This window comes from Mobula birostris, chromosome 21 (genome assembly GCF_030028105.1).
Source record: "Mobula birostris isolate sMobBir1 chromosome 21, sMobBir1.hap1, whole genome shotgun sequence".
Classification (NCBI taxonomy): domain Eukaryota; kingdom Metazoa; phylum Chordata; class Chondrichthyes; order Myliobatiformes; family Myliobatidae; genus Mobula; species Mobula birostris.
This window is the reverse complement of record NC_092390.1, coordinates 15,834,673-15,860,880: the sequence shown is the minus strand read 5'-3', so window position 1 is coordinate 15,860,880 and position 26,208 is coordinate 15,834,673. Positions and strand designations below refer to the sequence as shown.

The 26,208-nt window shown below is 45.2% G+C and overlaps 1 protein-coding gene across 5 annotated transcripts in view; it reads left to right on the top strand.

Annotated features, from left to right (window-relative positions):
- Positions 1-240: 240 nt before the first annotated feature.
- pyroxd2 (pyridine nucleotide-disulphide oxidoreductase domain 2) overlaps positions 241-26,208 on the top strand; it is a 62,132-nt gene continuing 36,164 nt past the window's right edge. Inside the window, exons 1-5 of one of the 5 annotated variants that reach the window (XM_072239030.1) lie at positions 241-567; positions 4,708-4,727; positions 15,154-15,247; positions 21,719-21,792; positions 24,017-24,172. In XM_072239030.1, the coding sequence (XP_072095131.1) occupies positions 450-567; positions 4,708-4,727; positions 15,154-15,247; positions 21,719-21,792; positions 24,017-24,172 (462 nt within the window). In that variant the 5' untranslated portion in view covers positions 241-449. The remainder of the gene's footprint in view (positions 568-4,707; positions 4,728-15,153; positions 15,248-21,718; positions 21,793-24,016; positions 24,173-26,208) is intronic. The other 4 variants (XM_072239031.1, XM_072239027.1, XM_072239028.1 and 1 more) reach the window with 4 other exon arrangements.

The window sequence follows — 26,208 nt, the reverse complement described above, 5'->3', positions numbered from 1 at the left end:
TCCTCTGTGCATCTATAAAAGTTTGCCAAAGTTTTAGATGATATGCAAACTTTAAGAAAGTAGAGGCGCTGCCGTGCTTTCCCTTATGGTGACTCATGATACCGACAAGGAATTAAAACCTGCAGACCCATTCCCCCTCCGATTTCCTAATGAGGACTGGCTCATAGAGCTTCGGCTTCCTCCTCCTGTAGTCGATAATCAGCTGTATAGTTTTTCTGACGTTGTTCTAGCAACATTCAGCCAGCTTTTCAACTTCTCTCCTATAAGCAGATTCGTCACCACCTTAAATTCGGCCAAGAGATACACGAGCAGATTGTGTGTCGCTCCAGGAGCTAGTTTGGAGGTGATGAGCCGAGTATAAATTGTGCCAAGCCCAAGGTCCGACTGGTTAGGGCTGGAGCCACCCCCTCTGTTGTTGTAGGCGGGCCTGAGCTCCGTTCTTCAGGATCATGGCGATCGGTTGGGAGCGGGTCTGCCTCCGCCGAATCCTGCCGAGGGTTCCCGGGACGCGGGGCAGCGCCGGAACCGGACTGCGGGCGCAGTATGACGCCGTGGTCATCGGGGGAGGTGAGCGTTCGCTGAACAGCCCCTGTCAAACGACGGAGGGGAAGTGGGGAGAGAGGGTCTACAACACTGTAAACGGAGTTCGCGGAGAAAAGGGCAACACCGTAACTACACCGCTCTCTGCTCCGAGTGTGCGGGTGAATGTACTGCATGTGGCTGTTTAGTGAATGTGTGTAGGTCTGCGAAAGGCGGAGGCGGAGAGAGAGATAGTGTCTGTCTCTGAGGGTGTGTGTGTGTGTGTCTAAGTCTCGGCGAGAGTGTGCGTGAGCGGGACTGCGTGTTTGAGTCACAGAAGTGTGCGAACACGCTCAGGGTTACTCTCTGCTCGGTGTTTAATTCGCCACCTCTGCTCTGCGAAATTGAAACGCCAGGAAGGGTAACCTTCTGTGGTGAGGTACTGGATGTTATTCAGTGTACTTGCGCTCTAGAAGAAGAAAATACTTATTTGTCAGGTGCATTGAAACATACACTGAAATCCATGGTTTTGCATCAATGGCCAACACAGTCGGAGGCAGCCTGCAAGTGTCGCAATACTTCCAGGGGCAACGTAGCATGACCATAATTTACTCGTCCTAACTTGTACTTTGGCAAGTGGGAGGAAACCGGAACACCCGGAGGAAACCCCACGTGATCACTGGGGAGTATGTACATGTTTCCTACAGGCAACAGGTGGGAATTGAACCCCAATCTTCCAATCTCTGGCACTATAAAGCATTACTCTAGCCACCATCTGTAACTCGTCCTCCTCCTCAATGAGAGCACCCTGTGTTCTGCTGGTTGCTCACCCCACGGGCACAAGCTGTCACCGGTGGGGGCGATGATGGAGTTTTACCTTCTCCAGGTACCAACTGAAGCTGGTGGCATACTTGGAGAACCAAGTGTCTGGCCTTGTCCGTCTTCGGCCACATGCCCTCCCCTCACCTAAACGCTCTTTGGAGACAGTGATAGAACAGGCTTAGACACGCACAAAATGCCGGAGGAACTGAGCAGGTCAGGCAGCGTCTACGGAGAGTTGATGTTTTGGGCTGAGACACTTCATGAAGTCTCCCTCCCCACCTTCTTATTCTGGCATCTTCTCCCTTCCTTTCCGGTCCTGTTGAAGGATGATAAACCTGATCCTGATTTTGACTCTGTCACTCCATCGAGGCTGGAGCTCTGCTCCTGTAAAACTCTCCCACGCGCTCTTTTCCTTTTGCCTCTATGCTGGGATTTGGAGAGCATGTATGTCAGGGTAGATTGAATTGTTTGTTATTACTGTCTAATGTGGCATAAAGTGTGTTGTCTGGCAGTTGCAGTACAGTGCAAAAACATAAAATTACTATAAATATCAAAAAACAGTGGGCGGGGGAGAAAGGAATAATGAGATAGTCTTCATGGGTTCATAGACTGTTCAGACATCTGATGGTGGAGGAGAGTTGCTGTTCCTGAGTGTGTGTCTTCAGGCTCCTGTACTTCTCCCCTGATGGTAGTAACGAGCGGAGAACGTGGTGAGGCTCCTTGGTAATGGATGCCAACTTCTCGCCCGAGAAGGTGTCCTTGATGGTGGGGAGAGCTGGGGGAGTCTTCTTCCCTTTGCAGCCTCTTGCGATCCTGTCTCTTAGAGCCTCCATGATGGGCACTGATGCAATCAGTCAGAATGCTCTCCATTGCGCGTCTATAGAGATATGTAAGAGTCTTTGGTGGCCTTCTGAATCTCCTCGAACTCCAGACAAAGTAGAGCCACTGGTGTGCTTTCTTTATGATTTCCATTGATGCTGCTAATGCCCGTGACTTTTGATCTCTGTGCCATTTGAGAAAAGCACGTTTTGTGTGTGTTGATCTTACCCGGCTGCCCTACACTACAGGAGAGGCCTCACCCTGACTTTGAGGCTGTGCATTGGTCAGCGTTCAGTGTAACTGCAGGACGTACAGGAACCTGAAGGCACATATCAATGATTCAGGAACAGCTTCTTCCCCCCTGCCATCTGATTCCTAAATGGACATTGATCCCGTGAACACTCCCTCACTTTTTTTTATTTCTGTTTTTGCACTATTCTTAATTTAACTGTTTAATATACATGCATATACTTTAATTTATTTAGTTATTCTACATTTATCATGTATTGCATTGTACTGCTGCTGCTAAGTTAACAAATTTCACAGTATATATTGGTGATACTAATTCTGGTTCTGAACTCTCTGTCCCAGAGTCTACCCTTTGCCAGCACTGAGATGGGCATCAGAACAATTTTGTTTTGGTGTCATCTCCCATGTCTTTATTTTCTCTCGGGTATTAGAACATAGGTCACAGGAACAGAACCTTTGATCCACAATGTTTGTGCTAAACTAGAAATTAAATGCCTAACTAAACTCATCCCTTCTGCTTACATAATGTCTGTATCTCAGCATTACCCACACATTCCAAGAGCCTCCTAAAACACCTCTGTTGTATCTGCTTTCACCGGTGCCACTAGCGTAATTTTATAACATTTTACTCTGATTTTCAGAAAATATGCCCTGACAAACTTTGTGAATGATGTCCAATTTTTTTGTGCATTCAAATCCTAGCCCTAACTGTTGTACAGGTGCTATATGAATGTAGAGAAACAAAAACAAAATGCTGGGGAACTTAGCAGGTCAGGTGGTCAGGTGAGGGGGAAGGTGGGGGCAATGTTCTAATTCTTTTTACAGCTGCATGGCCCAACCGTTACTCTAAGCAGGAAATTTTTACAGCCTGAAAAATGTGCGACATTTAAATTTTTATGTAATATGAATATTTAAAATGCAAATTGAAAAAAATCACACACCTTTATAGAATACACGTAACTGTTGGGTTTATGGGAGAAGGGGGTAAAACAAGAAGGAAAGGAATTTAAAAACGCAAACACGAGGCGATCTGCAGATGCTGGAATTTCAAGCAACACACATAAAAGTTGCTGGTGAACGCAGCAGGCCAGGCAGCATCTCTAGGAAGAGGTACAGTCGATGGTTCGAATTGTTTTGACATGACTTAGAATTGGGCAAACTAGGCTTAATTTTTTCTTGTATCTTGTTGGAAAGCATCATTCTGGATTGTGCAAGTTTTGTCATCATGAAACATTTGGACATATACTGTTACAGCGTGAAGCATAAGGTTAAAAAAATCAAATGTAGGCTTCATTACAATCTTTGGGGGTTGATAGTTTTCATTTTAAAACTTTGTAAAGTTATGGGAGTGACTTTAATTCACAGCATCGTCTTGCATTGTTTACAATCTATAGGGCTCTTTGGGGTGATTTTCATCTGAAAAGAGAAGTAGCAGGATTTTCCCCCTATTTCCCTACACCACACTCCAGTCAGGTGGTGCTAATGCACCTTTAAGTTTGACTGTCAACCACCATTAAAAGTTAAAAGAAGAGGAGAATCTGACTGGAGAGGGCAGTGGACCATGGGAGAAGGGGCATCACAGGCAATGGGTGGGTAACGAGAACAGAAGAGGTGAGAGGGCAGCTGGAATGAGGAAAGATGAGCAACATTCCCCCTATTTTGTTTTTACAACTGTGCGGACCAAACATTGCTCTGAGCTGAAAACGTTTATGTCACCTGAAAACTGAACAGCACTCTAAATGTTTTTTTCTGTAATATTCTACTATGAATATTTAGAACGAAAATGAAAAATCACACATTTATTGATCAAAGGTTATAATAAAATGCAGTACAACAAAGGAAATTATTAACATTTCATAAACTTATAGCCACATTCAATTCCAGCTGTGCGGCAACAAAGGCTATGTGCACGGGAGCATTTCAGCTACTGTGCGGCCGTGCGCTTGTGCAGCTTAGAGGAAACGGTGGAGGGTGTGTGGGGGAGGGGAGTAAAGTCAGAAGCTGGCAGATGATAGGTGGAAGTAGGAAAAAGGCTGAAGAAGGAGGAATCTTAGGAGAAGGGAGTGGACTATGGGAGAGAGGGAAGGAGGCGGGCCACGAGGGAGATGATGGGTAAGTGAGGAGAAGAGAAGGGAGTTTTATGTTTGTTTGTATGGATTTCCAGCAGCTGCAGAATCTCTTGTGTCTATATAAATGTATTTGTTGTTCATTGACGCCATCACCAGGTTACTTTGCTTATGCTGAGCGCAATCTCACTGTGAACAACAGGACACTGACATGTTTTCTTCGTTTCTCTAGGACACAATGGTCTCATTGCCGTACGTACACCTTCTTGACTTCCACTCTAATCGAGGTATTGTTCCTGCTTGAACTGGGGGAGTTATTAACGCCAGGCACAGCCCAGACTGTCTGTTCCCTGCACTGTGTACCCACGGCAAGTGGTCCTCAGGAGAGAAGGGAGAAAAGGCCAGGCTGACTCCCCAGTTCCCGCTGCTCGGTTTGGAATGGTGTTGGGAAAGGCTGTAGACTTGGTCTTGGGTAGCGAGAGAAGGGTTGGGGGGGGAATTGTTTTTGAGGGGGGGATCAAGGCATCCTGGATGCACACAAGGAGATATAATCAGAGAGACTCTGAAATAACTGAAGGGGCTCAGAGGTGACAGGACAATTGGAGGTGGGAGCAAGCTGGCCCATCTCAGTTCATTCATTCTGCAGACAGATGAGATCAGTTGGATGGATGACATGGTCAGTGCGGGCACGGTGGGCCAGGGAGCCTGGTCTGGATCCCTTCCCCAGGTACCTCCCAGCATTGCTTGGTGTCAGGTTTTAGTTGAAAGTGCTCCTGTGACATACTGTGGGACGTTTGAGGATGTTATATAACAGTGTTATCTTATCACAAGCTGTTGTCATTCAGAGTGTATTCAAATGTGTTCTGCTGGAACAGGATTACAGGAAGCTCAAAATCTGGCCTTTGCTGAATGTACAAACATATGAATTACAAGCAGGCCTAGGCCACTCGGCCCCTCAAACCTGTCTCACCATCATGGTCACCCTGGTTTAATCTCAATACTGAATCTTGTTCAGAATCCGAATCCTGGTTATTATCACTGGCCACACACAGAAAACTGGAGGAACACAGCAGGCCAGGCAGCATCGGTGGGAAAGGGTAAATGGTTAATGTTTTAGGGAAAATCCTTCATCAGCACTGGGGAGAAAAGAGATGAGAAGTCAGAGTTAGAAGGTGGGAGGAGGGGAGGAAGAAGTACAAGGTAGTAGATGATAGGTGAAACTGGGAGAGAGGGAGGGTGAAGTAACGAGCTGGGAAATCGATTGGTGTGGCACATGTTACGCTTGCAAGGATAAGTACCAGCAGGGAGATCAGTGGGGAGAAATGAAGGGACAAGGGAGTCACATGTGGAAAGTGGGGGTGTGGTGGGATCCTGCTGGGGATGGTGGAAGTAATGGAGAAACACCTGCCCAACACTTCCTCCCTCACTACCATTCAGGGCCCCAAACAGTCCCTCACATTGAGGTGACACTTTACCTGTGAGTCTGTGGGGTCACTTACTGTGTCTGGTGTTCCAGGTGTGGCCTCCTGTATATCAGTGAGACTCAATGTAGATTGGGAGACTGCTTTGCCAAGCACCAGAAAAAGTGGGATCTCCCAGTGGCCACCCATTTCAATCCGACTTCCCATTCCCATTCCAACACGTCAGTTCATGGCCTCCTTTACTGCCACGATGAGGCCACACTCAGAGGAGCAACACCGTATATTGAGTCCTGACGAAGGGTCTCGGCCCGAAACGTCGACTGTACCGCTTCCTAGAGATGCTGCCTGGCTTGCTGCATTCACCAGCAACTTTGATATGTGTTGCTTGAATTTCCAGCATCTGCAGAATTCCTCGTGTTACCATAAGTTGAAGATAAAAGAAAATAATGATGGCGCCTCTGAAAAATCCCATCACCTTTATAATCGAGATAAGAAAATTCTGCAGATAAAATAAACCAATCACTGGTTGCACAATTATGTCACATGTAATGTGCTAATACTTAGCCAATGAAAAATGAGAAAGCTGATAAACCATTAGTTTCACTGCTATACTGTTTGCCAGGGATGAACCACCACATACTGTGAAAAATAGATGAGTTTGTTAAAAAGTACAAATGGTTAAAAGTACAACTTTAGTCTTACATTAATTCATCTTATAAAAAGTATTAAAAACAATGGTTTCCAACAGTCCCCCCTTTGATTCTATAAGGGACACTGGCAGAATCACATCTGAAAATTCAGGGACGAAAATAAAACTTTAAGTATCTACGTTACAGAGTAATCAAAAACTATTCAAAATCATTTATAGTCCTGCATATTTATTGTGAGTCATTTCAACCAGTGTATCATGAATAAGGGAAATATAATATAATAATATTATAATAAGGGCAAAAAAATATAATAACAACAGGCATCAAAATAAAGTCCATAACGTTCAATAAAGATGTCCAATAATTATATTTGTACTTGAAGTCGTCTCATAGTACTTGTCTTTGTCTGGAGTCATTTTGGATCAATTGCAGTGGCTGGTGTGTTTCCACTTATGTTCCGTCCTCCTCTGATGGGCCACTTCAGTGAGGAGTGATCTGCTGGGAAACAGACTGAACAACTGGGGTTAGTTTCACGCAATAATCAATTAAGCTGTCTGCCATAATGTGTATATCAGCCTGTCTGAGGTTGAGAGCTCCCAGTAGTGACATAAGTCACTCCTGGCACCTCTTCAACTGGACTCAATTTTGTTCTCTTGTCGGGGTTGCTCTGATGCTGCGTCAAACCAAACAAAGAGATGTAGGTCATGGTACACCTTCCTCGTGACACTTAGTCAACTGTTGTTTGGTGATGCCATTCATTCTTTCAACTTGATGACTCTGGATGATGTGGACAATAAAAAGACCATTCAATGTTTATCCATCAACATAATTCTTGACAAACACTTCCAGTGAAATGTGTTCCTTTGTCGGAGTCAATGTGACATGGAAATCCCCATCTAGGAATATCATCCCTAATCAGAGTTTTGGCTGTGTGTGTGGCAAGAACTTTTCTTGCTGGGATGGCTTCCACCCATCTTGAAAATTTGTTCACCATTACTGACACTTCTGAATATCCTTGACCCTTCGGTAAAGAAACGTAGATGTAAAAATGGACCAGGTGGGGCAGGAGTACTTAGTTGAGGTAGTTTCTCCGTTGATGCAGGGCTTGTTTTCTGCCATGTCATACATCTCTCAACTGTTTGTCGAGCTTGCATCCTGAACTTTTGATTCCACCACCTCTGAGAGAATCTGTTGACCATCTTTTGCACTCCAATGTGTTCTAAGGAGTGTATCTGCTGTGCCAGGTAAGGAAGCAGCTCAGCTGGGGCCACCAGTGTATGACTAGTGCCATATCTCCATACTCCATCGTCGTTTAGTAACCTACCATTTTCCATCCAGTATCACTTCTTCATTCGATCACTGATCTTGCATGTTCATCTGTGACACAGTGTTTAACTTGGTTTCAGTTATTGGGCTTTCTTTTATTTCTTTATTCCTGCTCCGCTGCCCCTTTTGCAGTTTCATGCGATTCCACAGCTTTCCAATGTGGTCATATTAGAGTGACCTTTACATTTTAATATTGCAACTTCTGATGGTATTTGCGTGACTTTGATAAGTTCTCGTAGTAGTTGGCCATTCTTGATTGGAGTTCCCATGGTTGTAAGAAATCCTCTTTGTCTCCATAAACTCCTGAAGTCATGAACGACTCTGAAAGCATATCAAGAATTTGTGTAGATATTAGCTGATTTTCCTTCTGCTAGCTTTCAGTCCTGCCTGTTGTGCAGAGGTATCAGGAGCCATGTTTCCCAAGGCCATCACTTTATAAGAACATAAGAAAGGCTTTTTCCATTGAGAGTGGGGGAGATTCAAACAAGAGGACATGAGTTGAGAGTTAAAGGGCAAAAGTTTACGGGTAACATAAGGGGGAAAACTTCTTCACTCAGAGAGTGGTACCTGTGTAGAACGAGCTTCCAGCAGAAGTGGTTGAGGCAGGTTCGATGTTGTCGTTTAAAGTTAAATTGGACAGCTAAATGGACAGGAAAGGAATGGAAGGTTATGGGCTGAGTGTGGGTTGGTGGGACTAGGTGAGAGTAAGAGTTCAGCACAGACTAGAAGGGCCAGGATGGCATGTTTTCGTGCTGTAATTGTTATATGGCTATATGGTTAAATAGGAGCAGGAGTCGGCCATCTGGCCTGTCGAGCCTGCTCCACCATTCAATAAGATCATGACTGATCTGGCCATGAACTCATCTCCACCTACCTGCCTTTTCCCCATAATCCTTAATTCCCCTACTATTCAAAAATCTATCCAACCTTGTCTTAAATATAAATATAGCCTCCACTGCTTCATTGGGTAGAGAATTCCACAGATTCACCACTCTCTGGGAAAAGCAGTTCCTCCTCATCTCCGTCCTAAATCTACTCCCCCGAATCTTGAGACTATGTCCCCTAGTTCTTGTCTCACCTACTAGTGGAAACAACTTTCCTGGCTCTATCTTATCCATCCCTTTCATAATTTTATATGTTTCTATAAGATCTCCAAAACTCAAATATTTTGGCCACACCGTGAGAAGACAGGATTCCTTGCAGAAGACTCTCATGTTAGGTAAAACAGGTAAAAGGAGGAGAGAACGGCAAAGGCTACAATGGATAGATAATGTTACTCAGACAATATGTATGACCTTGGGGGATCTTAGGCAGTTTCCAACAAGAAGGCTTGGTGTGTAGAAGTCCATGACACCATGAAGAGTCGGACTTGACTTAACGACTGAACAACAGCATGAGACCTACTCTCATTCTTCTGAATTCCAGCGAGTACAGTCCCAGGCGACTTAATCTCTCCTCATAGTCTAACCCCCTCACCTCTGGAATCAACCTGGTGAACATCCTCTGCACTGCCTCCAAAGCCAGTATATCCTTCAAGTAAGGAAAACAGAACTGCACGCAGTACTCCAGATGCAGCCTCACCAGTACCCTGTACAGTTGCAGCATAACTTCATTTTCATTTTCTCTGACAACAGCCCAACCAGACATTTGAACTCCTTCCTCAATGACTGAGGAGCTGTCAGTGTACAGAACCAGATGTGGGCTCACTTCTTTATGATAATTTGCATCTTCTTGGCATGTTTTTGTTCTAACATGGCCATGATCATCATAATCTTCCATGTCCACTGGCAACAGTGTGGCTGGACTTGCTGATTGGATGATGATATCAGGTACCTCAAGAACAGTGGGCCACTTGGACTACTGAGGAGCGGTCACTTGAGATGCTCTGTTCATAGTCAGTAAAGTATGCACTGAGGGTGGGCATCAAACGTTTAACGTCTGATCCAGCACACTGTTTGAAACAGGTAGGTTGCCTGCACTACTCGTAGACGCTAACCCCATCCTAACGCTACATTGCTCAGTTTGGCAGAGTGATAACCAACAGGATGCTGTTGGAATCCATGTTCTTGAGTTAAAACTGGTGTCATGTAGCCATGCTTCTTGTTAACAAACAGGGTAAATGGTCTTTCTGTATCAGGGATTCCCATCGCAGGTGCAGTACTTAGTATCACCTTTAAAGTTTGGAAAGCTTTAAAGGTGATACTAAGTACTCAGGGTCATCAGAGTGCTTGCTGCCTTTCAACAGACTAGTGAGGGGTTTAAGCAATTTCCACATGTGAATTGAACCATGTGCTGTTGTAGTTGCACAAACCCAGAAATGATTGAAGTTGCTGGACTGTTGTAGGTGGTTTTGCTGATTTAACAGCCTTTCCATGATCTTCAGTGATTTCCCATTTGCCCAACCCATATAAGCCACTTCCTCATGTTTTAATGTGCCTTGTCCAAATTTGCTTTGTGTCCCTTGAGGGCTAGATATTCAAGCAAATAAAGTACATCGCATTCATTTCCAACTAGTAAATTAGTATATTGCTGTGAATTCCAGTTTCACTTCTTCTGTTGGTTAGCAGGTGTAGGCAGTTAGCTCATCTGTTCAGATCTTATTTGGACTTCGATATCTGCTGTATTGTTTTGCAGTTTGCACCAGATTGTGGTAGGAAATGGGCAGTTTCACTCCAATTTGCTTTTGTTAGCTTCACTGTTTTGGCAACATCTGATTTCAAACCATCCATGAAAGTTGACTTCAGAGAGCTATCTGTGGATTCTTCCATATTATCTTCAGTTGTTTCTTGAACTCCTGAGTAGCTGATCTAAACTGTTTTGAAGCGGGTTTCATATTCAGAAACATCACCTGCAGCTTTTTTGTTTGCAGTCACCTTGTGTTGGGGGTTGTCATTCCAACCAATTAAAAAAATTACATCCCAATCATCTGGTAAATTCCACTTATCCTCTCCTATACAATCTTCAATTCACCGTGCCAACTGATCTATTTGCTGAGTTGTTAGCAGAGCAGCTAAAGTTTGAATGCAGTTGGTATACAGTATATTCCTAATACGTTGAAGTTCAACCGAAGTCTTTAAGCTTCCTTTTCTTTTGGGATGTGGAACTTCCTTGGACAAATGGTCCAATGTGCCAGTTTTTATTGTTGCTGGTGATTGGAAACCTCCTGTCTTTTTACAAAATCTCCACCATTAGTCTTGCGTGTTTCATTGGGACAAATATTTCACGGCAGCCAGACCAAAGATCTCACTACTGTCATCATCAGCCACTAGAGGTCTCTGAGTCAGTATCCATTTACAGTTCCCAAAGTGTATTTTTCTCGGTCTAGTCCGTGTTGTTCCGACATACGTGACATCACTGTTAACACCTTGCAGTTCCTTGGAGTTCTGAAGGTGGCGCTGTACTTGGGGAACTCGTCAGTGTTGGCAGCCTTCCAACGTGAATGACATCACTGTTCCCACTGCCCACCGATGCCGCGTAGATTTACCTGATTTCACTTCTGAGCTCCTAACCACGGACGTATTGTGCACGCTGTCCCTTCACCCGTTCCAGTAACTCAGAGATCTGCTTTTCAGAATTTTTTTAATTGTCTTTTTCATACTGCTCCTTTAGCATATTATATATCGTTTCATTTTCTCCCAATTGGTCAGTCAAATCACCTATTTCCTGGCGCAACTCACTATCTTGATGTTCTAAATAACTTACTTGCCGATACAGTCCACAGATTTGACTCTGTAAATCATTTACTTGCAGTTCACACGTTGATACTCAAAAATCAGTGTTTTTGTGTTTTAACGCACCCATTTGTGCTTATATCTCAGCATGCTTGCGCTTTCGCAACGTTAAGGTCGCTAGTGTGCAAGCTATTTTCGTAGTTCCCCACCACATCTTTCTGATCCGATGATGTATTGTTTCAATATTGCTTATAAGCCGGTCCTCGCTAGACATAGCTTCGATAGCACATTTAACCATATAACAATTACAGCACGGAAACAGGCCATCTCAGCCCTTCTAGTCCGTGCCGAATGCTTACTCTCACCTAGTCCCACCGACCTGCACTCAGCCCATAACCCTCCATTCCTTTCCTGTCCATATAGCTATCCAATTTAACTTTAAATGACAATATCGAACCTGCCTCAACCACTTCTGCTGGAAGCTCGTTCCACACAGCTACCACTCACTGAGTAAAGAAGTTCCCCCTCATGTTACCCCTAAACTTTTGCCCTTTAACTCTCAACTCATGTCCTCTTGTTTGAATCTTCCCCACTCTCAATGGAAAAAGCCTATCCACGTCAACTCTATCTATCCCCCTCATAATTTTAAATACCTCTATCAAGTCCCCCCTCAACCTTCTATGCTCCAAAGAATAAAGACCCAACTTGTTCAGAATAAAGACCCAACTTGTTCATCTTCCGTATTTCCTTACCAATGGTAACAAGTTTATATGCGTCACTTAAGTAAGCGCTTAAGATTTCAGTCCCTCTCAGCTGGAACCTGAGGGATTTGCCGGTTTGTTTCAAAGCTTTGGCCATTGTATTAGACTCGATCTTAAGTTCCCTTCATTTTTAGATGTCAAAAATCTCACAACCCTGTTGTGACTCTAACACCTGGTTGTAACCATGAAACAAACATTCGTCAGATACTTTAAAACTTTTATCAGCCTCTTGTCCAGCAACTCTCACAACCCTGTTAGACCATAAGACATTACTGCGGAATCAGGCCATTCAGCCCATCGAGTCTGCTCCGTGATTTCCTCGTGGCTGATTCCGGATCCCACTCAACCCCATACACCTGCCTTCTCGCCATATCCATTGATGCCCTGACCAATCAGGAAATGATTAATTTCCACATTAAATATACCCACAGACTTGGCCTCCACTGCAGTCTGTGGCAGACCATTCCACAGATTCACTACACACTGGCTAAAAGAAAATCCTCCTTACCTCTGTTCTAAAAGGTTGTCCCTCAATTTTGAGGCTGTACCCTCTAGTTCTGTTGTGATTGTAATATCAAACTCCGGGGTCCTGATATTTTATACCGGCCCCACACAAGTTGTACAACCATAAAATTTTTAATTGAATCCGCCACAAATAAAATACAGAATCCACCCACTCTTAAACTCCCTTTAAATGGTGTACTGAAGATATTTATTCCCGGACAATTAAGGAACAGAGGAATGTTTTACCTCCCAGCTGCACGTTTAAAACTTCCTTTCTTTGTCCGGTTTTCCTTCAAGAAATTGTCCTGTGTTCGGGCGCCATATTGTTGGATCTCCATCTATTTTGTAGTCCTTGGGTTTCTTCCAGGACTCAAGAATGAAGGGCAGTCTTAATTCTTAAAGTACAAACAAAACATACAAATACTAAGCAAACTAAAGAGCTGAGAAATAAAGCTAAAATGAGTGAAAAGAAGTCAGAAATCGAAGATAAAATAAAGATGGCGCCTCTGAAAAAATCCATCATCTTTATAATCGAGATAAGAAAATTCCACAGATAAAATATAACTATGCATAATTATATCACAAGGGTAATGTGCTAGAACTTAGCTAATGAAACACAAGAAAGCTGATAACCCATTAGTTTAACTGCTATATTGTTTCCTGCCCGTAAGGCAGAAAGTGTGAAAAATACATTAGATTAGATTATGAGGACACTCAGTCCTCGTTTATTGTCATTTAGACAATTGTCATTGCATGCATTAAAATGATACAATGAGTTTGTTAAAAAGTACAAATAATTATACTACAACTTTAGTCTTACATTAATTCATCTTATAAAAAATATTTAAAAAATAGTGGTTTCCAACAACTCCCAGAAACCTGATTCTGGCACATTGTTTCAGATAAGTAGCATTTACAAGAAAAACAAATTGAATATAAATTATACACAATTTTTACAAGAAATAATTCAATTAGAACAAACTAAGTCCATTATAATATGAAGTGATTTTATGTGGCTATACTGAGGTATTGATTTGGGTCTTGCTAATTGAGTTCAAGAACCGAATGGTTGAAGGGATGTAGGTGTTCTTGAACCTGGTGATGTGGTGATTCTGGCTTCTGTACCTCCTGCCTGAGGAGAGTTGCAGATGTTGAGTCCAGTAGGCTGCAAGGAAAAAGGAAGTCGTAGTGAAGCCGTGTAAAACTTCAGTCAGAATGCACTTGGAGTATTGCATGCAGTTCATATAGGAAGGATGTGGAGAGGATGCAGAGGAGGTTTATCAGGAAGCTGCCTGGATTAGAAGGTATGATAGGTTGGACAAACCTGGGTTGTTCTCCCTGGAGTACTGGAGGCTGAGGAGAGACCTGATAAAGGTTTTTGAAGTTAATTGTGAGATACATAGATAAGATAGGCAGACAGAATCTTCTTCAGAGGGTAGAAGTGTGTCAGACACCAGAGGACGTGCTTTTAAGGTTAGAAGGGAGAATGTTTTAAGGTGATGTGAGGGCAAGTTTTTTTTTAAACACAGATTGGTAGCTGCCTGGAATGGGTTGCCAGGAGTTGTGGTGGAAGCAGCCAATTTGGTGGAGTTTATGAGACATAAGCATGAAGGGAATGGATGGATATGGATGATACAAAGGAGGATATTTAGTATAAATTGGCCTCAAAAGCAGCACAATGTAATGGGCTGAATGGCCTGTCCCATGCTGTACTGTTCCATGTTCACAATGCCCTGAGTGTTAAATAGAATTGGTATTTTTAAATTCAAATTGTGTTCTTTCTTGTTAAAATCTTTATAGGCATCCGTTAGTCTCATGAGACCATGGATTTGCACCTTGGAAGGTTTCCAGGGCGCAGGCCTGGACAAGGTTGTATGGAAGACCAGCAGTTGCCCATGCTGCGTCTCCCCTCTTCACGACACCAATGTTGTCCAAAGGAAGGGCATTAGGACCCATACAGCTTGGCACCGGCACCGCAGAGCAATGTGTGGTTAAGTGCCTTGCTCAAGGACACAACACGCTGCCTCAGCTGAGGCTCGAACTGGCGACCTTCAGATCACTAGACCGACGCCTTAACCACTTGGCCAATAGTTCATTATTATGTTTAATTTATGTTTTTTTTGTCAATAATGCTATGTGCCTGCAAGTAAGTTTACTATTGCATCTCTGTGTACAGGCGCAAATGCTATAAGCTCGACTATCCCCTGTCTTAAGTAGGTGCTCCCTTATTTTACAACAGTGGCCCTTGGTTCCAGAATACCCCACAATAAAAGATATCATCTCCATATCCTCATGGCCAGGTCCCCTTGCTCCCTCGCTCTTCTGAACTCCAGTGTCTCTTGCAGGCTGCCTACCTCCAAAAGTCTGGAGTGGACACCGCCGTGTTAGAGAGGCGGCACGTCATTGGTGGGGCAGCTGTCACGGAGGAACTCATTCCAGGTAAGTGTGGCCACTGCTTGGCTTCTGCTGCGCCAGCCAGAATTAAAAGTGTGGCATGCCAGAAGTCCTCATCAGGTCAGGCAGTGTCCATGGAGAGAGAATGGGAATGAACGTTTCAGATCAATGACCTTTCCTCTGAACTAAAAGGAAATTGTCTTTTAAACTCATGGGGAGCATAGGCCATCAACTTTTTGCTGTTGATGTTTCTGTAGCAGACAATTTCTTTTTTTACGAGGTCGAGTTGCTAGCTCATCGTTCAACCCAGTACGGATGGGAAGCGTGCCAAAGGAGCTGGCTGGGATTCGAACTCGGGAGCCTTCGCTCCAAAGTCCAGTGCTGATGCTGCTACACCACCAGCCGGCTAATCCTCTGAACTAGGAGTGGTTAAAATTGAAATCCGTTTTAGAATTGGTGAGGGGGAGGATGCTGGGGAGTGGAGGGGAGGGCAGGGGAGGGGGAAGACGATGGGGAGGAAAAGGAATGAAAAGGAAGGTCTGAGATTGGGAAGGAGGGATGGGGTCTCTAATACAGCAAGTAACAAAATGAATGGATGATGGATTACTGCAGATGCCTGCCCTTTCCTTGCACTGTGGTCCATGAACAGTACCAGTCTATCAGGAAAATAAACCTTCCCTCCATCAACTCTGCCTGTACTTCCCACTGCCTCAAGAAAGCTATCAACGTCATCAAAGACCCCACCCAGACCCCACCCAGCTTGGCTATTCTCCCTCATCCCCCATGTCAGTCAGAGGGTACGTATAACACCAAGCTCCACGACAAATTCTATCCAACTTTTATCAACTTGTCTAATAAAGATGAAATCTTGATTTTTATAGTCTCTTTGGTTATGACCTTGCACCTTATTGTCTGTCTGCACTTTCTCTGTAACTGCAACACTTTTACTCTGCGCTCTGTTATTGCTTTTCCCTTTGTACTACCTCACTGTTGCCTTCAGCAAAGCAGACATTTCAAAGGTGACATTAAAATTAGTCTGAAGGATTTCAGCACTACATTTATAAACTGGGGAGACACGGACACACCTGGAGGAGGTCTGTTCCAGGTGGAGCTGTCCAACACGAGGTCGACCTCCGCTGTGCTGTAGAGAACACGTGGTGGCTGTGAAAGGAGAGCATGAACCAAAAGACCCAACTGCTAACCACAGCCACCACTTACTCTTACTAGAATAGGTGGATCCCGGATCAGCCTCTACAGCCACCCGAGGACCCACCAGTAGACAACTCCTTATGAGAATGTCATACTCGACTCAAGAGATTGCATTGCTACTACCTCGATGCACTTGTGTTTTGAGCTGACTTGTATCAACAGTACACAAAAGTTTTTCACTGTGTCTCTTTCCTGCCACCAGGGGTTAATCAGAAGCATAAGAGATTCTGCAGATGCTGGAAATCCAGAGCAATGCAAATGTGCTGGAGGAACGCAGCAGCTCGGTAGCATCTATGGAGAGGAATAAGCTGCCAATGGTTTGAGACACGTCCTTTCATTAGGACAGACTCGTCAGATGTTGGCAATAGTACAGAGAGTGAAGCACTGTCCCTTGGTTGTAGGCTTGAGTCCCAGTGGAGGAGAAGTGGGCGAAGGAGAATTATTATCCAAAATTGCTGAACTCAGAGTTGAGTTTGGAAGGCATGGATGTGTTCACTCAGAAGGCAAGGTGCTGTTCCTGAAGTTTGTGTTGAACTTTGTTGGAACAGTGATGAAACAAAGATCACAGAGGTCCAGACTGGGATATGGGAACTAATGTGACAGGGGCCTGGAAGCCATCATTTTTCCCACATGGACACACATCTAGCAAAGGGTTTGAAAGTGAAGGAGTCACTTGTATCCTCAGTCTTACTTTTTACTAACACAATTTTTCTTCTTTGGCATATCGGTTGTTTGTCAATGCTTACGGAAAGCATTGTAAATCTGAGGCTTTGTAATGCATTGGCCAGACTGCACTTGGAGTACTGTGAGCCATTCTGGGCTCCTTTTCGAAGAAAGGATGTGCTGGCCTTGGAGAGGGTCCAGAGGAGGTTCACGAGAATGATCCTGGGAATGAAAGGGTTAATGTATGAGGAGCATTTGATGGTTCTGGGCCTGCACTCGTTAAAGTTTAGAAGAATGAGGGGGAGATCTCATTGAAACATTGAATATTGAAAGGCAAAGATAGAGTGGGCATGGGGATGATGGGCTGAATGGGCCAATTCTGCTCCTATGTCTTATGGTCTTATTTGTAAATTCTATTGTATTTCTTTATTTTGCTATGAATGTCTGCAGGAAAATGAATCTGAAGGTTGTACATGATAACGTAAGCATACTTTGATAAATTTTACTTCGAACTTTGATTTAAACAATCTCTGCCTCGCCACACTCCTAAGCACCGACACTAATGAAGAAACGTTATTGACTGCTCAGATTAAACAAAGTGGTCACAGAGGTGTGACCTTGTGTGGTATGGAAGTTGGAAGCTGATGTTCTCCCGGGGTTAATATCTACCCCTTGAGTTGTTGGGTCCTGAAGGAGGGTTCCGGCCTTAAAGATTGACTGTTTACTCTTTTCCATAGATGCTGCCTGACCAGTATTTTGTGTGTCTTGATATTGGGCTATCAGTACCTTGCTTATGGGATCTTCCTCTGCACAGATTCTGTGCTGTGTTTCCAACATCACAAGAGTGATACACTTTAAGAAGTCCTTTGTGAGCTCTGGACTGGTTTGGGATGTGAAAGATGGTGAAAGATGCTTTAAAAATGCACAGCCCTTTACATCGTGACTACGTGTGACTCTGTCAGCGGGAGAAGATTCCATCCAGTCCAAGGACCAGGAGTTAGGACAAAGCAATGATTAACTGAGTTTGGTAAAAGATACAGTAATAAATAACTCATAAAGTAGCCAGCAGGTTAGTGGGTTTCTGTGGTCAATAATGGGATAGATATCCCAACATAGAGCCATGAATGTTCTGTTGCAGTGTTAGGACATGGCAAGATCCAACAAATTGCAAGTTATAACAAGCGAATAACCTCCATCATAGAACACAGAACAAATCCTTCAGCCCACAATGTTATGATGACCTTTTAACCTAAGATCAACCTAGTTCTTCTCTCCCACATAACCCTCTGTTTTTTATTATCCATGTGCCTCAGAGTCTCTTAAATGTCCCTAAAGTGCCTCTACCCCCTCAACCCTCGAAGCACGTTCCACGCATTCACCACTCTGTAAAAAACCTATCCCTGACGTGCCTCCTACACTTTCCTCCAACCATCTTAACATGATCTCTGAAATCTGGAACCCTGCATGGTGACAGTGTGGATGGGAGGGGAAACATTGGACGGGACACTGGGAGAATTCCCCTGCCTTATGATGAGGTCAGTTGCTACCACTGAGGAGGTCTTCATTTCCCATGCCCTACAAAATGTGAGACCTCTGACAGTACATCACCGGCCTACAACTCGGGCCTTTGCTGTCGAACTCCAGGACCAGCAATCCCACAAAAAGACAGCAGTCACCGAGATGTCCGCGGAGGAATGCTGCCGACTGCCACATTCCAGGCTGCAGGAGTACGGGCTGAGGGACGCCCTGAAGCTTGGTGCAGACACTATAAGGACCGTGGCGTAGGGCTCTTCTGCTGGGGAGGAAGGGGCTGGGTTGGGGGAGGAATCTCCTCAATTATTGTCATCGTGTAGCCATCGTGGCTATCCCTCGAGGTCGAGGATGATGGTCTTTGTTCTGAAGAAGGGGCCCACGGAGCGAAGACGCCTGTGTGTGTACTTGTTTAATGTGTACTTGATGTTGCACTCCAAGAAGCACACGATACTTCACAAATCAACCAACTGATTCCAATGGCATGGAAACCACGACGATTGGAGCTGATGGATTTGTCGCAGCCTTCATCCACCTCCACAGCCGTTGAGTTCAACGTAACTTCGTTCGCCTGCTCCACCCTTGAGGTCTTGGTTGGATTGTTCTTTGTCAGGGACCTCGCCCTCGACCTTACCGCCATGGGTGACCCTACCAGGAGCATAGCTCCAGACGGCATTGCTCTCAGGATCACAGGACCACACAAGCTTCTCCACCACGACAAGGTGACAATCCATGGAGAAGAGTCATGTAGCACTCTAGTGGGCAACAGTGCGACACTTGTTAACACATTGAATGAGAATGAAAAAGTGTTCCCTGGCTTGTTCTTTATTATGAATGAAGTTTATTTTGATATAAGCAGATGGCAGTATGTCACCCTCTGAACTGACGCATCTGTGGTAGCGGGAGTAACCATGTTCTGTCCATGAGTCACAGGGCATAGCTACCGCAGGCACGTTGGTAGAGCCGTGACCTCACACCTCCAGTGACCTGGGTTCAGTCCTGAGCTCGGGTACTGTCTGTTGCACGTTCCCTCTGTGACCGCAGTCACCTGTCCAGCAACAATGAATATGAAATTGAGTCAGGTGACATAAACAAACAACAATATTTATTAACCTTTGCTCAAAACATCGAAAAATAAACGAACGACTAACTTAAGCGGAAGTTAACAGTTAGGCGACTATATCGAACAAACAGTCACACTTTTAAACTGTTCTTAAAGAATTCTCATCCAAGCACAGACTTAAAGTGGTAAATTCAAAAGTCCATGGGATTTACACAGTCATTAAGGAGAGACTTCCCTGAAACAACGATTTCTTCGAAGCAATGAGGAATCTGTCGATCTCAGCCGAGAGATGCCTTGTCCAAAGGAATCACGAAGAAATAAAGGAACTGACCTTTTGACTGGAGGGTGGTCACCGCACAAACCTTCCCGCCCTGACAGGGGTTTTACTCAAATGTGCATGCCACAATTCCCGAACGAAGATTAAAAAAGGTTGATCATTCCCAAGAAGCTGAACGATATTAACTTTACCCAATCCTTCGCTTGGATTACTCTGGTAATGTCTTTGCTCTTGGATACTGGACTGTGAAGCAAAACAAAGGTGCAACAAACAAAAACTGGCAGCGATTTGGGAAACTGCCAGCAACAACGTTACACTCAAAATAAAAATGAGAACTGCGTCACTGTGGCCAGGCTTTTTCTTTGATACCATGCCATCACGTGACATCACATCACCCCATTATCACGAGACAATTACATCATGCTCAGAAGATAATTACATCATCCTTACCAGATATGTAACACTGCATGCCCCCCCCCCCCCGGGTGCTCCAATTCCCTCGCACATCCCAAAGACGTACATGTCTGTAGGTTAATTGCCCACTATAAATTCCCCCTAGTGTGTGGTGGGTGGTGAAAAAGTTGGGAAGTGGAGATGGTGTGAATAGGACTTCAAATGGTACAGCACAGAACAGGCTCTATGGACAACAATGTTATACAAACCTACTCCATCATCATTCATAGTTTCCCTCCTACTCCATCCAGGACCCTCCAATTTTCTTGCATCTAGATCTCTTCCTCTTCTTAAGCCCGTAACCCCTGTTGGGGCGTGGGCTGCCCACAGCAGCTTACCGGAGTCCGCTGTACTGGGCCAACACAAGGTTGATCAGCATCTGCTGTCATCGCATGACTTCATACGCCTTCGAGGTGAAGATCCTTCCTCTCCCAGGGATGAGGTCCGTTGGTGTTTCTGTAGTGCTGGGTTTTTATGGGATGGGTAACACACACAAGATGCTGGAGGAACTCAGCAGGCCAGGCAGCGTCTGTGGAAAAGAGTGAACTGTCGAAGTTTCGCACCGAGACGCTTCACCAGGACTGGAGAATAGAGATTAGAATTCAGGGTAAGAATGTGGGGGGAGGAGAGGGAGAGGTACAGGGTGGTAGGTGATAGGTGAAACGGGGAGAGGGGGAGGCGTGAAGTAAAGAGCTGACAAGTCGATTGGTGAAAAAGATAAAGGGCTGGAGAAGGGGGAGCCTGATATAGAAGAGGACGGAAGGTCATGGGAGAAAGGGAAGATGGGTGATGGGCAGGTAAGGAGATAATTTTAATGCAGGGTGCAATTTTAATGTGGAGAACATGATAAGGTGACAGCATATTTTTCACCTCTCGCTCCTTTTCTTCTCCTCATCTGCCCATCACTCTACTCTTTTCCTTTCAACCATTGTCCACTGTCCTCTAGTATCAGATCCCTCCTTTAGCTCTTCCACCTATCACCTTTCAGCTTCTCAATTTATTCCCCTCTCCCACCCAGCCACCTTCCCCCTGACTCGGCTTCACTTATTATCTGGCGGTTCGTACTCCTCCTCTCCCCCACCTTCTTATTCTGGTTTCTGTCCCCTTCCTTCCCAGTCCTGGTGAAGGGTCTCAACCGGAAACGTCAACTGTTTATTCCTCTCCATAGATCTGACCTGCTGGGTTCCTCCAGCATCTTGTGTGTGTGTGTGTGTGTGTGTGTGTGTTACTCAAGTTGAACTGTGTCCTGAGCTGTACATTTCACTGACTGCTCTAGTTAACCGGACTCGCAGCTCTCAGTCCTGTTCCTCTTCCGCCACAGGTTTTAAGTTTTCTCGGGCGTCCTACGTGCTGAGTCTACTGCGGCCACAGATCTACCGAGAACTGGAACTGAAGGTGAGGCCGCGGTTACAGACGTGGTCCGGGGGGCAAGTGGATCACCTAATGACCTGGCTCCTGCTCTCTACTGGGTTGCTAATCCAAGCTGGGCCCAGCCCCTCACAGATATACCCCTGGTGGGTCCTGTCTGTCTCCCGCAAGTTTACCCCAACTGGTTCCACTTTCCCAGGGTTTGTAGGGTTGATCTGGGATTGGCTGGAATTGACCTGACTGGGCTGTGATTGGCCAGGTTTGGGTTGGGTTGGGCTGGAACTGGCTGAGTTTTACTCAGGCTGGATTGGCTGGGGTGAGACTGGCCATGGCTGGGCTGAGCTAGGATTGGCTGAGCTTGGTTCAGACTGGGATTGGCTGGGCTGGGACTGATCGGGATTAGCCTGTGTAGGCTGAGATCACCTTCATCAGTGGTTAGTACAAAATAATAAAACATCTTCCACAACAGGTGAGAGGGAGGATGCTGAAGGGTCAGGAACCCTGTGTGGGGGAACCATCTGAGGATCAGGGTGAGCCATTTGCAGTGGGGGTGGGGAGTGGTTCCTTCACCCAGAGTTCCGAAGTTACTGGCTCGGTTGATCGAGGCTGAGAAAAATGGATGTTTAGACAATGATGGAATTGGAGATACAGGCTCAGATGACTAAATGTTTCTAGTCCAAACCTATCGGTTTATTATTGTTACATGTATCAAGATCCAGTGGAAAGCTGGTCCTGCATATTGTTCATACAGATCAAGCCCTTACACAGTGCACTGGGGTAGAACAAAGCACATCTGATCAGCCAGTCATACGGCAGCAGCTCGATGAATGACAGATGCAGGTTAAAGTGTAGCAGCTACAGAGAAAGTGTGGTGCAGGTTAATGTGGCCATGGTGAGGTAGATTGTGAGATCGGGAGTCCACCACCGTAGCACAGCAGTCAACGCGATGATATTACAGCTCGGAGTGTCGGAATTTGGAGTTCAATTCCGGCGCCCTCTGCAAGGAGTCTCTGTTTTCCCCGGGTGCTCTGGTTTCCTCCCACAGTCCAAAGACGTGACGGGTAGGTTAATTGGTCTTTGTAAACTGTCCCGTAGAAACATAGAAAACCTACAGCACAATACAGGCCCTTCGGCCCACAAAGCTCTGCCAAACATGTGTAAGCCTAGGCAGCTCAGTGTGTAAAAGCACGCAGACACGGTCAGGAGGTTCAGCTGTTGTTCAGATCAAACATCGGAATGGGGAAGGAATGTGATCTGTGATTTTGACCGTGAAATGATTGTTGGTGCCAGACAGGGTGGTTTGAGTATCTCAGAAATTGCTGATCTCCTGAGGTTTGTCATGCACAACGCTCGCTGGAGTTTACAGAGAGTGGTGCGATAAACAAAAATACATTCAGTGTGTAGCAGTTCTGTGGGTGAAAATGCCTTGTTAGTGAGAGAGGTCAGAGGAGAATGGGCAGGCTGGTTCAAACCGACAGGAAGGTGACGGTAACTCAAATAACCACGTGTTTCAACAGTGGTGTGGAGAAGAGCATCTCTGAATGCAAAACATGTTGAACCTTGAAGTGGATCAGTTACAGCAGCAGAAAACCTCAAACATACACTGAGTGACTATTTTATTACGGACCTCCTGTATCTAATAAAGTGACCTCTGAGTGTAGATTTAAGAGTAGAATGATTATAGTGACAGTAATGATTGGGTCTATAGAGAGCAGCCTGCAATGAATAGCCATGTTCTGGAACCATTGTGCTTAGTACACAAAATGGACTCTTGACCTCACAATCTACCTCATTATGGCCTTGCACCACATTGTCTGCCTGCACTGCGCTTTCTCTGTAACTGTAGCACTTTATTGTGCATTCCATTATTGTTTTACCTTTTGCCAATCTCCATCCACTGTGTAATGAATTGATCTGTATGAACAGTATGCAAGAGAGGTCAGCTCAGCACACGTGGCAATAATCAAATCGATTTACTGAGAGGTCTATTGGCGAGTCTGGAACTCTCTTTGGGCCTGGTGGTTCACGATCTCATATCCTCTGCTTGATGGGGCGGGGGGGTGGGGGAGAAGAGAGAATGAGCATGGTGGATGGGGGACTTTGATGGTGTACTGAGACAGTGGGAAGTGCACTCGGAGTCAGTGGAGGGGAGGCTGGTTTGCAGAATGCCTTGCGTGGGGTAGCCTGATGATGCACTTGGGGGTGAAGTCCGCTCTGTAAGGGAGAACTTGTACTCTTTCCTCTGTGCCAGAGACACGGACTGAGGGTGCACATCCGCGACCCCTCATCCTTCACTCCGATGCTGGAGGATGGTGTGGGAGGAAACCCGCCCCGCTCGCTCCTCTTGGGCAGCGACACGAAGGAGACCCAGAAGCAAATCGCCCGGTTCTCGCTGAACGACGCTCGGGTGAGTAGAGCTGGGGGTGAGGCACTTTTGGGTTTGGTGATCTGCTGAGGGGGGTCTCTCAGGACCGAGGATGATCTGATTTCACTCCGGTTCTGAGGTGATGGATGAAGTCAATGTGGAACTGCATGGATGACGCAAGAGATGTGAGATGAGGATAATTTGTGAGGAACTGTGCTGCTGTCATTTCCTTTCTTGGGCTTGTCTCTGCTTCCAAAGCATGGATTCCATATTCTCAGGATACATTCCAGATGCTCCTTTTCCATTCTAACCAACTACGAGCCAGCGACTCCCAGGAATTGGTGAGGATGTTGTGATTATCAAGAAGATTCATCCCGTAGAACACAGAATATTATAGCACAGTAAAGGCCCTTTGACCTATAATGTTGTGCTAACCCTCTAACCTTCTCTGACATCTCTGTTGATCTTACACCTTCTCTATGGAGTACAGGAGTAGGCACGTTGTGTTGAAGTTCTATAAGACGTTGGTGAGGCCTAATTTGGAATATTGTGTGCCGTTTTGGTCACCTACTCACAAGAAGTATGTAAACAAGGTTGGAAGAATACAGAGAAAATGTACAAGGATGTAGCCAGCTCTGGAGGACCTGAGTTACAAGGAAAGATTGAATAGCTGAGGACTTTATTCCTAGGAAAGCAGAAGACTGAGGGGAGATTTGATAGGAGGGTTATAGATAGGATAAATGCGAACAGGCCTTTTGCACTGAAGTCGGGTGGGACTGCAACTAGAGGCCGTGGCTTCAGGGTGGATGGTGAAAAGTTCAAGGAGAACACGAAGAGAAACTCCTTCACTCAGAGGGTCATGAGAGTGTGGAACGAGCTGCCAGTGCAAGTGGTGCAGGCAAGCTCGATTTCAATGTGTAAGAGAAGTTTGGATAGGTACACGGACAGTAGGGGTATGGAAGGCTATGGTCTGGGTGCAGGTTATGGGTGTAGGCTGTTTAAATGGTTCAGTATGGACTAGATGGGCCAAAGGGCCTGTTTCTGTGCTGTACTTTTCTATGACTGTCAATCTAACACTTCCTTCCCACATAGCTTTCCATTTTTCTGCCATCCATCTACTGTCCTATTTAAGAGTCTCTAAATGCCTCTCGGATGTATCTGCCTTTACCACCACCCCAGCAGTGTGTTCCACAGACCCACCACTCTCTGTAAAGGAAACCTACTGTGCTTCTGACATCCCCTCTATGCTTTCCTCCAATCACCTTTAAATTATGCCCCATGACAATACAGGACTCAGAACAAAACATCCATCTAGGACAATGTCTCCCATCCACTACATAACGTACTGGTTGGGCACAGGAGTACATTCAGCCAGAGACTCATTCCACCGAGATGCAACACAGAGTGTCATAGGAAGTCATTCCTGCCTGTGGCCATCAAACTTTACAACTCCTCCCCTGGAGGGTCAGACACCCTGAGCCGATAGGCTGGTCCTGGACTTATTTCCTGCCATAATTTGCATATTATTATTTAATTATTTATAGGTTTATATTGCTATATTTATACCGTATTCTTGGTTGGTGCAACTGTAAGGAAACACAATTTCCCTTGGGTTCAATAAAGTATGTCTGTCTATCTATCTATCTATCTATCTATCTATCTATATCTATTACAGGAGTCCAGGGTCATAAATGCAAGATTTTTCTTGCTGGTCCTCTTCACAGAGATGGCAGTGTGGAGTGCTATGACCCTATGACCATGAGTCTGCCTGAGAGCCACCAGGCAGGGCGAAGGGGTTTAATAGGAATGCTGGGGAGGAACTGAATAATTTCATCTCATTCCTCTCTACAGTCATTCCCCCCTACCCCCACAGTTGCTACTTGACCCGCTGAGTTCCTCCTGCAGATAGCTTCGTTGCTCTGGTGTCTCCTTCCTACAACACTCTCATTTTTGAAGGGCGTGATGAGGCCACTCTCAGGTTTGAGGAGCAACACTTCTAACCTGATGGCATGAAATTGATTGCTCTAACTCCTGGTAATTTCTCCCCCCCGCCAAACTTCTCTTTTTTGCCATTCCCC